Consider the following 12,499-nt stretch of genomic DNA (forward strand, 5'->3'; position numbering starts at 1 on the left):
CTTTAAGTTGAAGCTCCCGTATCTACACAGTTGTTTAATGTAATCACAGAACCGATAAAAACAATAAACTTCACTTGAACGAGCACAATCAATGCAGAGAGAGCGACTGTGGAAAACAGACATCAGCACGGGTTAGCGCCGTTTTTAAATGTCCTGCTCGTACTCTTCTGTGATCGTTGTTTTGTTTTTTTTCCCCCCTCAGCCTTGCTTTTTAGTTTCAACGAAGAGTATGTGTGCATGTGAGGAGAGGTCAGTGCTCTCTGCAGGGCTGCTGCTCCATCACTGTATTGCTGTCACGAAGAGATTCATTCATTAGCGCGCTGCCAGCGGACCCGCCGACCCTCCCACTCCTCTAACTGCAGCGTTGGGACGTGTCAATCACCGCCGGCCTCTCGTCTTCTCCCACCTCTGACTTCCTCTCTGATCCCTCCTAAGTCCCCATGATCATCATCACTCATCATCTTCCTCCTCCTCCTCCTCCTCCTTGACTATCATAGACTAACACTTCTGTAGTGCTGCTTCACAAAACCCTCCTGCTTCTCTTTACTGGCCCCTCTCTTCTTGTCCGGCTGCTGCGGCCTCTCGGGCTGCGGCTGCGGCCCCTCGGGCACCACCACCACCACCACCGTGCTGACCGGCCTCTCGCTGCAGGGCTTCCTCCTGCGGACGCACACCTCCTCGCCCAGCACGCTGCCGGCGTCGCTCAGGTCGCCCAGGTGCTCCACCGAGTCGCACTTCTCCAGGTCGGAGGCGATGGTCTGCAGGCTGATGACCGACATGCTGTCCGAGCCGGCGCGCTCCGCCTCCAGCCGCTCCCTCTGGCCCCAGCCGCTCTCCCTGTGCCGCTCCACCCACAGCCGCGTCTTCTCGCTGTCGGCCCAGTCGCTCTCCATGCCCCCCACCGCCGCCGCCGCGCCGACGTGGACCCCGACGGCGGCTCTGACCTCGGCCTCGGCGCCCACGGGGGAGCTCCGCCCTCCGCAGACCGCCGGACGCCCCTTCCTGCCGGCGCGGATCCGCCCCCTCTGCGCGTGGATCTGTTCGCTGATCTGCTCCAGGTTCCTCAGCGCCACAGAGTAACGCGTTTTTACTTTCGCCACCTGCTGCTCCAGCTGCACCACTTTGGCCTTGTGTTCCTGAGAATAACAGTTCAGAAGAAAAGTCAGAGAAGTGTCTCTACAGACCCACTCCAGTCCTCCTCTTGAGCTATTTTAAACCGCTCTCAGTGGTCTTTAGATTGTGATTATGAGGTTTTTAGCCAAAATCACAAAGCCTGTGCCATTTCCCAGGGCTCTCCTTCTGCAGAGCGCCAGTAGCTCATTAGCAATACGCCTCTGAGTCCTGGTGCAACAAAAATGACAGGTAATATACAGTGGGACTGTTTTATTTATTTTTATCTATTCATACATTAATTTATTCACTTGTTTATTTATTTACCCTCTTTTTCTCTTCCTCCATCAACCCATCTTTTTTTTCTCTTTCCTTTTGTTTTTTTACTTTTAACTATATGTGTCCATCTGCTGGGGCTGGGTGCCGGAGGGATGGGGGTGGGGGTATGCTGAATTTATATGTGTAATTATAACACTATTGTTTTTCTATTATGTAAAATTCAATAAACAGATTGTAAAAAAAAAAAAAAAAAAAAAAAAAATTCCACATGAAAAACATGATTTTCATCGGAAGGGGTCTTTAAACAGACGAGAGTCGCTCATTTTCACTTTTCTGTCATTATACTTTGGTTTGAACCTAAAGTCACGATTATTCATCCCTCGATTTTAAATAGCGAGGCACAGTTTATGTAATATGGCCGAGTGCACGGTTGAAATCACACGAGCTGTGACTCAGGTAATGTGTCACGTTGTTGTGCATTGTTAGTGTTGTGTTGCTACAGAGACGTCACGCCCCCGTCTACCAATCCTCTTCTCTAAGTTATTTCATCCAAGACCAAACAAAAATTAAATAAAATCCTCATGATTTTAATTTATTTTCAATGAAAAAACCCCAAAACAAAACAACATTTCCAAATAAAATCACACTATGATGATGTCAGAGTTTGCAGGACACGCATCAATACCACATCAACTCTCAGCCTCCCCTTGACTCTCAGGTTTTTCTGCTGTTCACACACACACACAAACAGGTACGCACCTCCAGGATGTGGTTGAACTGAGCCTTGAGTTCAAAGTAGGGTTTGGACTTGAGGATGACCTTCTTCAGGGCTTTCTGCAGGGTCTGGACTCGGGCCTCCGCGTCCTGGCACAGCTGTGTGACTCTCTGGTGCTCCCGCTCGCTGTGGAGGCGCTCCTCCTCCGCCTCGTTCACCTGAGGAGCGCAGCAGAGCAGACGTGACTGATGATCGCCGGAGGAGAGTAACACATACACACACACACACGCCTTTCTGCCTGACAGACTAATAGACAGTTTGATTTTCAACATTTTCAAATGACAAGTTAAACACTTCAGTAAAACGTACGATCTCTCCTTCAAGAAAATGATATAAAAGCTTTTCGCTGTGAGATTAGACAACCTCCTACAAGGTCGACATTTCTATAACATTGTAAGGCATAAAAACTTAATTCTTATATTGTGTGGTGTCACTTTGATGTAGAGCGTGTTATTAGGTCGCTGTACCATTGAGCTTAATACACACAGGGTCATTGGTGACTTTTAAATTGGCTGTGAAAGTGAGTGAGGTGACCTGTACACAACCTTTTCCCTTTATTAGCCACCACTGACTCCATCTATGAATGTTTTTGTCTTTCTCTCTATTAGATTTTTGTTTCTTCAGCTGTTTCACTGGTTTGTATTTTGCCTTTTGTCGTTTGTATTGCAGTTGTGTGTAAGAAAGTGTTAACTTAAACATTTTGGCAAATTGGCCCCTTGCCATAATCCCTATAGTCTTAGGAGTTGGTTCGTTACCTTTAATTGTCGGTGCAAGCTATTTTTAGAACGGCGGAGCAGAGCCTCGAGCTGCTCAGAGCTACGCTACGGAGAGTAATGGGATTTCTTGGTTTCCCCCATCAAACTCATCAAATACACAATCCAACAACTCCAAAATGCTCTTGTTGACAAGTTGTGACCTGCAGATTCACCACACTATGAGAAGAGACGGAGTTGTTTTCGAGGTAAATGCAGAGACTGCTTGCCGAAAAACTGCCTCCAGCGGTTTTGCATGAATTTACCTCTAAAACAACTCAGTCTCGAAATGTTCCATTATTATCTCATAGCGTGGTGAATGTGTAGGTCACAACTTGTCCACCAGAGCGTTTTGGAGTTGTTGGATTGTGTATTTGATGAGTTTGATGAGGGAAACCAAGAAATCCCATTAGCCTCCATAGCGTAGCTCTGAGCAGCTCGCGGCTCTGCTCCGCTGTTCTAAAAATAGCTTGCACCGACAATTAAATGTAACAAACGTACTACTATTATGGCCAATTTTCCAAAAATGTTGAACTATCCCTTTAATGACATAACTTTTTGTTTTATTATTTATCTTTTCTTCCTGTCTTTGTATTTTTCTGTCTCACCTGTATCCTCAGTGTATATCTATAGTGGCCATTTCGCTGAGGTTACACTTCACCTTATCCTCACATGATTTTGTCTACATCCTCTTCGTCCATCTCTGCCCCATTTCACCACTCATCACCACAACAAAAATATTATGTATTTATCTTCTTCTTCTTTTTTGCTAGCACCCACCTCTGTCCTCCCTGCCTCTCTACCCTGGAGGCCATTTGATCTTCTCTCTGTCACGAGCAGCTGAAGCTCCGTGTTTCACTCTCTGCATTCGGCTCCTGTTTGTTGCCCTGCTGCACCAGCTGTGACACTTTTTAATGGATTTTCCTGACAACACGGCGCGCTCGCAGCACTGGGCTGGAAAACATGCTTCCACTGTGTCGTGGCAGCTTTTACACAGAAATTCTCACTATTTAGTAGTAAAACTGTGGCAGGGAAATCACTGTTCAGAGGTGAACTAGTATGAAACACGTTGCGTACCTCTTTTGACCCCACACCGCCTCATGTCTACCTCACAGACCGACGTGTGGCAGCTCTGGCAGGTAACGGCACACTGACGAGACGAGAGGAGCTAACCGTCTCTGACAGGCATGTTTCCTTCTTGAGAAACTTTTCCCACTCATTACTTCACATCGAGCTCCTCACAAACTCTCTGTCATTCTGGGTTGTTCATTGCTGCCAGCACAAATGTCTCTTGTAAACCGTAATATGCACATTCATCACACATCATTAATTATGGGCTGTGCTCTCTGGCTCATTATGCTCGTGTTGTTTTTGGACAGACTTGCACTGAAATCAACACATTGTTGATACCCTTGAGATCCAATTATCATGTTTACACACAATTTCACAGTCTGGTTTATCTATGGCCACATAATGAACGGTTGGTGTGTTTTCTCTAGTGACACCTAGTGGACACAGTTGGAAATACAAAACATAAGTCGACAATCGCAAAAGAGCGAGGACACGCTTGTTTTGGTGTTCGTAAATGTGAAAATATGGACACATTGAACAATATGTCAAATTAAATTACCAAGCAACAACGTTTCAAACTTTCAAACAATGTTGAAATAATCTATAATATTGCCCTGGCAACCAGGACCAAAAGAGTAGATGAACTTCTTCTCACTTTCATTGCGACTTTATTTGTGTTTGTGTTGTTTTGAGCCGCTGTAAAACCAATATTGAATGTTGGTACTTGCATCTTTTCATAACTGTATGTCAATATCTAGTTTCTATGATTCTTATAGTAAAAATGGCATCCAATGAGTGACCATCTAAAGGGATAGTTCAACATTTTGGCAAATTGGCCCATTGCCATAATCCCTACAGTTTTAGGAGTAGGTTCATTACCTTTAATTGTCGGTGCAAGCTATTTTTAGAACGCCAAAATGTTGAACTATCCCTTTAAGTTATTTGAAACCGCTCCATGTTCATTTCTTTACCACCCCAGGCCAAAGACTTGACACTGAACTGTGGCCTCAAAGCCAAAATAGGCCTATGTGGTTTTTTTGTTCAATGTTCCCTCAATATCCACTTCACTTTCTTTCTATTTTCCACGATATTCCATACATTTTCCGACCAGAGCGGGAGGCCTGGTTGGAGAACAGAAGGAACCGCAGCTGCAGCCTCGGCTGAACTCTGCAGGCTCCTTTCCCACTTCCATCTATCATTAAAATTGCAACTGCACAATGACCTTTAAAGTTTAATACTGAGAGAAAAGGAGACTGAACCCCTTTGATCCATGCTACTATAACTTTCCCTCTGGCTACAGTGGGATACTAGATATTCGTTTCGAGGAGCTGCTTCGTCCCGGTGAGTCATTCAGCTGAGAATCTCCTCCAAGTCGCTGTGAACAACACCATCGATATATCCATCCGTCAGCACTACCAGCCCGTCCTGTCAGAGGGATAGTGGGCTGCAGCTGATCCCCACTGACACTGAACGACAGGCAGGATACTTACTACTGATACCTGGATACAAACAACCACTGATTCACCAGTCGCCACCAGTTTACCTGCACGTCTTTGTACATGGGGACAAAACCCACTCAGACACTTTGGCTCCACACAGACAGACCCTAACCCTGCTCCAGTCCTCCACCCAGGCTAGGTGGCCATAAGGTTAGCAAACTTCGCTACGCACCGCCACTCCCTCACGAGACATAGACCAGCCAATACAAGTCGTCATATCATGTTTTTCACGCCAGTATCACCGTTTAGACAAATCTGAAATGATTGAAGAAATATTACCCTTTCTGTGTGCACAAGCAAAGCAGTTTTGTGTTGCTATGTCTGGTATTTATTCAGTTTTGAGGAATCACAGTGTCTAGAAAGCAGTAGCTGCAGCTGACAGGGACAGCTAACGGCAGTAGCTAAGCTAATGACAGTAGCTAAGCTAACGTCAACTGTTAAAACCGTCCCGTTTTCGGACACAACATGAAACTACTCCAGTTTGCTCAATCATGTTGTAAAGATATCCGCTGTAAAAAAAATTTTTTCATAGACCATTTCATTGAGTCACTGAGTTATTAAAGTTAAACAGGTAACGGTTAGCCCCGCCAATTTACGATAACCATGACTCATTACAAAAACATACACACAGAAATAGTAATGTTTGTCCAAACATTGGTTTCATAGACTTTACAAACATCAGATTAGTCTAAACGGTGATATAGTGACTTGAAAAATTAGATATAGCGAAACTCTCATCTGTCACTATAGACCCTTTCAGAGAGTATAAACAAACACAGGTGTTACCAAGGATACTAATTAAGGCTCCATTCCATTTAGTGTACCAGAGCGTTTTCTAATGAGCCACACCTGTCTTTGTTTATACTCTCTGAAAGGGTCACTATTGCTGGTTTTCTACCCGGAAGTAGCCTATGTAAACAACAAGGCGAAAACTACTGCAGGAAGTGGGTGATACTGAAACACCGCCATCTGGTGGTTTGAGACCTTCAGTGCACAGGTGACGAACTCATGTTGATGTTGTTTACGGTCACTGTGCTTCTATAATGCAGCACAGCATTGTAGCTATTATAAGAAAGCCTTTGTCTGCTCACTGTCACACACTGTCCCCTGTCCTCACTCCGTCCTGCAGATACAGTACACACTCGCCACTCTCTTTCTCAAACACACACACGCAATGGCACACACACACACACACACACACAGATACAATAACACAATCTAACCAATCTGATTAATAATTAATCATCTCTGCCTTGTGGTATTTACACTTTGACTTTAGGTTAATGTTTTCAGTAATATTATATACTGAGTGTGTTTCAAGTGCTGTGATATCATCAGAAGCTGTTATTGATCCGTCTGTAATATAATTAGGACTGAAGTCAATTTTACTAAAATCTTTGTGAGATGGACTTAATGAGGCAGATTATTATTTTTTTCAATGTATATTCAATAATTCATTATCACAAAGTGAAAACAGGTCTTTGGACAGTTTTCAGATTCTCTACAAACCAAAGTATTAATTGACTTTATGGGAAATTACAGACGGGAAAGATGACGAAAATCATTAAGCTCATTATCATTATCAAGCTCATTGTCCATTTTCACTACAAGCTGTAACATAACTTCAAACTAAACTGACTAAATCTAAATGTACACTGCAAAAACTCAATATCTTTCCAAGAATATTTGTCTCATTTCTAGTCAAAACTAATCTCTTTCCAATAAGACTCATCACCTTAAAAATAACTTGTTTTCAGATAATTTTCACTTGTTTCAAACTAATTTTCAATTGAAATAAGTAGAAAAATCTGCCAGTGAAAGCAAGTTTTTTGTGCTTGTAATAAGAAAGAAAAACTTGCTCCATTATCTGATTTTTCTACTTATTTCAAGTGGAAAATATGCTTGAAAGAAGTAAAAAACAATCTAAAAACAAGCTACTTTTGTAGCGTGTATGTGATGAGTCTTATTATTGTCTAGAAATGACATTTTGACTAGAAATAAGACAAATATTCTTGGTAAGATTTTGAGTTTTTGCAGTGTATAATATCAATGTGTATTGAAAGGCTTATTCACATAATACTGTACATGACTCTGTTATACTGTATATGGGGTAGACCTATACTGTATGTCTGTATTAGAAATTCTTCACGTGTCTAAAAGGTTTTGTTGTTTTTTAGACATACAAGTACATTCAAACGTGTATTACATTTGGGACGATACCTGCTTTCTATGACGGTGAACTCATGCATGACATTTGCTCGTGGTCTCTCAAACCTAAGCTCCAGGGTTAGGGGGAGTTTACCTTGGAGGTGGCGTGGTTCAGCATCTCCTGCCAGGTTGGATCCATGGTGTTCCTGTCGGCCAGGAGGCCCTGCTCCGCCACGTACACCATCTCCCTGGCTGCAGTGTGCATGGATACGGCCCTCTCATATCTCAGAGCTGCCTTCTGGGTCTCCTGTTGGGCCTGGGGGGGAAACAAAGAGCAGCAGCTAACAAACACCGCAACTAATCACTGTGATCTAGAAACAAAGTGGAGCTGGTCCTGTCAGCATCACAGTGGACTACTGTATATGAAGAGGACATTGATATTTACATGAGAAGAGACTTTTATTTTGAAATACACTTTCCGTTTTAGTGCCATCTGACTCACTTTCTGCAATTAAATATGAAAAATAAGTTCAGAGTTTACAATGAGCAGAATGAGAATGTTGTACAATTTTATATTCCTGTGTTTTGTTGTCTGATTGTGTAGTGTATTGAAAAAGGATGCATTTCCTTTGAAATTCTATATAATATTTTAAAGGGACGACGAGGAGTTTCGGAAAGCGAAGTGTTTTCACACTACATTTCCCATGAGCCTCCGTGCGCACGGTGAAATTCTTGGACCGGCGCAAGACGCATGAAAGCGAAAACATTTGTCAAGAATGTTTTTATTAACCAAGAATGAAAGTCGGAGGTTTGAAGATGATCAGATCCCGTCGTAGTTCCGACCATAAACGATGCCAACTCGGTGTTATTCTCATGACCCGCCGGGCAGCATCCGAGAAACTGAAACTGGGAAATGCTGGGCGAGTCGACCACTAAATAATAATATTAAAATAACTATAAAGACAAAACGATATATTTATCGAAAATGGACCCATTAACATGTGTTTTTTTTTTATTCATCCACATTAATATGAGACTCTTTTATAACCAAAAGCAAACTCCTTGTTGTCCCTTTAATATAATTTTAAGGCTGCTAGTTGTAATATTATGTGCTTGAGGTCTCCCTTTAAAATAAAAGCTCACTGTCATGTGGGTTTATCCTGACTGAGAACAAAGTCACCCCAGACGAGCAGTTCAGGGACTTGTGCCAGTGTCTGTGTTGCTTTGTGAGAAAGCTGCTCCAGTCAAGGTTACTCTGATCACACGGGAAGGTTCGCCTGACGTCTCTGCGTGAGGGAGCAGCGGGAAGTGCCCGGCTGGTGGGAGGCAGGCAGATACCGGAGGTCGCTCGCTGCTGAGTGATCACTGACTTCATCGCTGATGCTTTTTATCATACAGAATCTTAACATGACGTGCGATTAAAAATGCAAAACCTGCTGAAACCTGCAAACGGCACTGATGTAATACTAATGCTGCTTTCCTCGTTTTCTAATTTGCATTTTTATAACTGCAAATGACACTGCTTAACGGTTCAGATTAATAATCTATTATTTGCTTTATTGCTTTCAATTAGACCTCTGCTCTTTCTCCACACAATTTCCATTAGTTCAATTACAGTTTCAAGTGACTCCTCAGCATGTTGATTAAACATGACTGTCACTCAGACCCCAGTCCTTCAAGGGTTAGAAGTTTTACGTAATCAATTTGGCTTCATTACAGACAAATCATTCACTGTCAGCGATCGCTTAGTGGCATTACAGAGACTGCACATGCATCATCATTATATGTGATATATGTTGAATTTATCAAGTTCAACTGCGAATTGTATGGGGAAAATAAAAAGCTCTGTTTTATAACCGAGATCTGACAAGTTTTTGTTCATGAATGCTGAGGATGCACAATAACTATCGCTATCGGCCAAAATACACAGAAAAGTCAGATAATTACATTTTTTGCTGATTACTAGAGCCAATTATAATTCGCCATCATTGCCTTGATTTTGCTCATTTTCAGTTCGTTTGCCCCCTGAGTTGATTTGAAACAATAACAAATGTTGATTTTATTTTTGTTTTTGTTGTGATTACAGTAGTGATGTTGATTAAGAGACAGAGCTATAATGTTAAATTCATCTTTACTCACTACATCGTGAACTTTCTTTACTTCAGTATATAAACTATTAAAAAGAAAAAAAAGAGTTATTCTGCAGTCCTAATGAACGAGGCAATGCTGAGGACTTTCCAGAACACTCTCCCATTCAACTGCACTGAATTTGAATAATGAAAACATCCAATAATTATTTTCTAATAACACTGTGGGTTAGCCTACAAATCACAAGCACAATATAGTTCAATAACAGCACAAACTACAGCACCTTTCTGTGACTGTTCAAGTAAACCCTGGACACTGGAGCCTTCATGAAGCTGACTATTCTGAATGCACCTGTTTACATCAGGTAGTACTAATTAACTGATGTTTATCTCTCACTCTGCTCGCTGCTCCATGCACATACAGAACGTGCAGACTCGTGTGCAGCACCTGTAACATGCCTCACCTCTTTGGCAAGTCTGCGGGCTTCGTAGTAGGGCCTCGCTTTCTCGATGCAGGCGCCGAGCTGACAGCCCTGAGCGTTGAGTTTCCTGGCAGAGTCGGTGAGAATCCTTCTGTAGCTGGATCTGGCATCCTGAAGGCAGCACACACACACACACACACACACACACACACACACACAACATGACACAACATTACAGATGTGACATCCAGTGAGAGCGCTGCCACGACGCAGTGTGTGTGTGACAGCTGGGGGGCTGTGATAACTAAGTGAAGTCAGTCAGTGTCACTACTAAACAACTGTTCTCTCTCACGTCCAGCTGCAGCTCCAGCTTGTTGATCTCGTCGCTGGCCTGGTTGAGGTGCTCCAGCTCCTCCTGGAAACACAGTGGACAGAGTTGATTAAAGGCAGAAGATCAACAGAAAGTATGGAGAGATGTTGGAGTTAATAAGCCTAGATGTTAAAGGGAGAGTTCAACATTTTGGCAACTTGGCCCATTGCCATAATCTCTGTAGTCTTAGCAGTAGGTTCGTTACCTTTAATTGTCGGTGCGAGCTATTTTTAGAACGGAGGAGCAGAGCCACAAGCTGCTCAGAGCTACGCTACGGAGGCTAATGGGATTTCTTGGTTTCCCTCGAAATGTTGAACTATCCCTTTAAAGGCAGAAGATCAACAGAAAGTATGAAGAGATATTGGAGTTAATGAGCCTAGATGTTATTGGAGGGATGCAGCAGCCCAGACACCAGTCTAAAGTCATGCAGAGATTCTGCTTTATAGGCCTATGGGGGAACGGTGTGGCTACAGTAAAACACAGGCTTCATCTATTCAACTGCCTGAGTGATAATTAACATTTTTTTGCATCATGCCTGAATTCTTGGGTCCAGCTCTTCCTCGTATTTGCCGGCTTCCTCCTCTCCCTCCTCAGGCTTCCTCTGGTTCCCAGCCTCTCCATCCTCCTCCTCCTCCTCTTCCTCCTCGTCCTCCTCCCAGGGAGCCGCCGGCTTCACCTCCTCCGCGACGTCGGCGTCCGCTCCTCGGCGCTTCATCATCCCGGTGCCACCGTCTCCGCCTCGCGCCTCTTTCCCCGGGGTCTCCTCGCGCATGCCGGCGGCGGCCCGCGCGCAGCCCCCCGCCGCCGGACCGCTCGGAGTGTCACGCGAGGTCCCTGGCTCCATGCGCGGCCTGTCTCTGCTCAGCTTCCCGGTGCAGTAGCTATCCTGTTTACTCTTTAAAAAAAGGGAAACGTGTCGAGGACTTCGGTGTTAAACAGCCACGGTGTGTGTGTCGGGTAGCTACTTGTATGTGTGTGTGTGTGTGTGTGTGTACGTATCGTGCGTGCGGTAGGAAGCACGCACGGCTGTCGCTGCCGTCACTCCCCAGCCTGACCGCTGTCATCCGGGCTGCACCGACTGACTGTCACTCCGCTCCGCTGCTCTCTTGCTCTCTTGCTTTTGCTTCTGTTTGCCATCTTCAGTCACATTCATTTGATAATAAACTATTGTTTTGTGCTGCTATTGAAATTGTTATTGTTATTATAATAACCACAGTCTGTTGTTGCCTGGGCTGCTCCAAGACTTCAGGAGGTTTTCCCACACAGTGTTTGAGACGGATTATCCAAAAATAACAACAATAAGTGTTTAGCCTGTTAATAAGTTTATGTAAGATATATTTTTCTGTCCAGAACTGTAGGCATTCATTTCATTTCTTTATTGAACGTGTCAAGAGTAAAAACAAAACAAACAAAAAAACAAAAATAAAAATAAAAACAATGAATAAATGTATATCATCATCTCTAAAGAAGATGTCTGTCATGTTCAAAAGAAGAAGTTAAAAACTTTTCTGGTCCTACCCCCTTCTGCTATTCATATAATACTAATGAAAAACATAAAACATACATAAAATAAGAAATATAAGAGTGATAGTGATGTTTAGCCTGCCTGTAGGCTATGTTTATGACGTAAACATAGTCTACATAAAATTATGTCATAATGTTGTAAAAATACAACTTGATGTTGTATTTTACATATATACCATATATACCAGTAAATGTTGATATTGAGATAATGAGATAAAAAAAAATACATAACATAAAACATATGTAAACATATAGAATTTTTGGCATTATGTTAAGAAATATAAACATTTTTAATTTTAATTAATTGTGAATGTAGGCCAAATTTAACTATGGGTTTTCCTACTTCAGCCTATCTTCATCTATCCAGAGGATGTAAAGTGATATGTGGCAAAACGTCACCCCTGATATAGGAACATACATGACATACAAACACACAGAGATCGGAAATGATAGCTACAAGTA

General features: G+C 43.0%; 1 protein-coding gene across 1 annotated transcript; it reads right to left on the reverse strand.

The window, feature by feature from the left end:
- Positions 1-11,405, reverse strand: sh3bp5lb (SH3-binding domain protein 5-like, b). The gene is made up of 6 exons (XM_085790370.1): positions 11,049-11,405; positions 10,496-10,558; positions 10,186-10,314; positions 7,789-7,950; positions 2,149-2,322; positions 1-1,136 (listed from the first exon to the last, which is right to left on the reverse strand). The coding sequence occupies exons 1-6, from the start codon at positions 11,355-11,357 to the stop codon at positions 492-494; spliced, it is 1,482 nt and encodes a 493-aa protein (XP_085646496.1). The 5' UTR covers positions 11,358-11,405; the 3' UTR covers positions 1-491.
- Positions 11,406-12,499: the final 1,094 nt, after the last annotated feature.

Source organism: Trachurus japonicus, chromosome 11 (genome assembly GCF_045865225.1).
Source record: "Trachurus japonicus isolate A0001 chromosome 11, Traja_1.0".
Taxonomy (NCBI): domain Eukaryota; kingdom Metazoa; phylum Chordata; class Actinopteri; order Carangiformes; family Carangidae; genus Trachurus; species Trachurus japonicus.

What these genes read in the sequence shown, in the direction of transcription:
- sh3bp5lb (XM_085790370.1), bottom strand. Translation starts at nt 11,357, where the DNA reads ATGGAGCCAGGGACCTCGCGTGACACTCCGAGCGGTCCGGCGGCGGGG. An exon ending in AGCTGGACCCAAGAATTCAG is followed by an intron (nt 10,559 to 11,048) that starts GCATGATGCAAA and finishes CTGTGTTTCCAG; the next exon opens with GAGGAGCTGGAGCACCTCAA. An exon ending in AGTTCAACCACATCCTGGAG is followed by an intron (nt 1,137 to 2,148) that starts GTGCGTACCTGT and finishes TGTTATTCTCAG; the next exon opens with GAACACAAGGCCAAAGTGGT.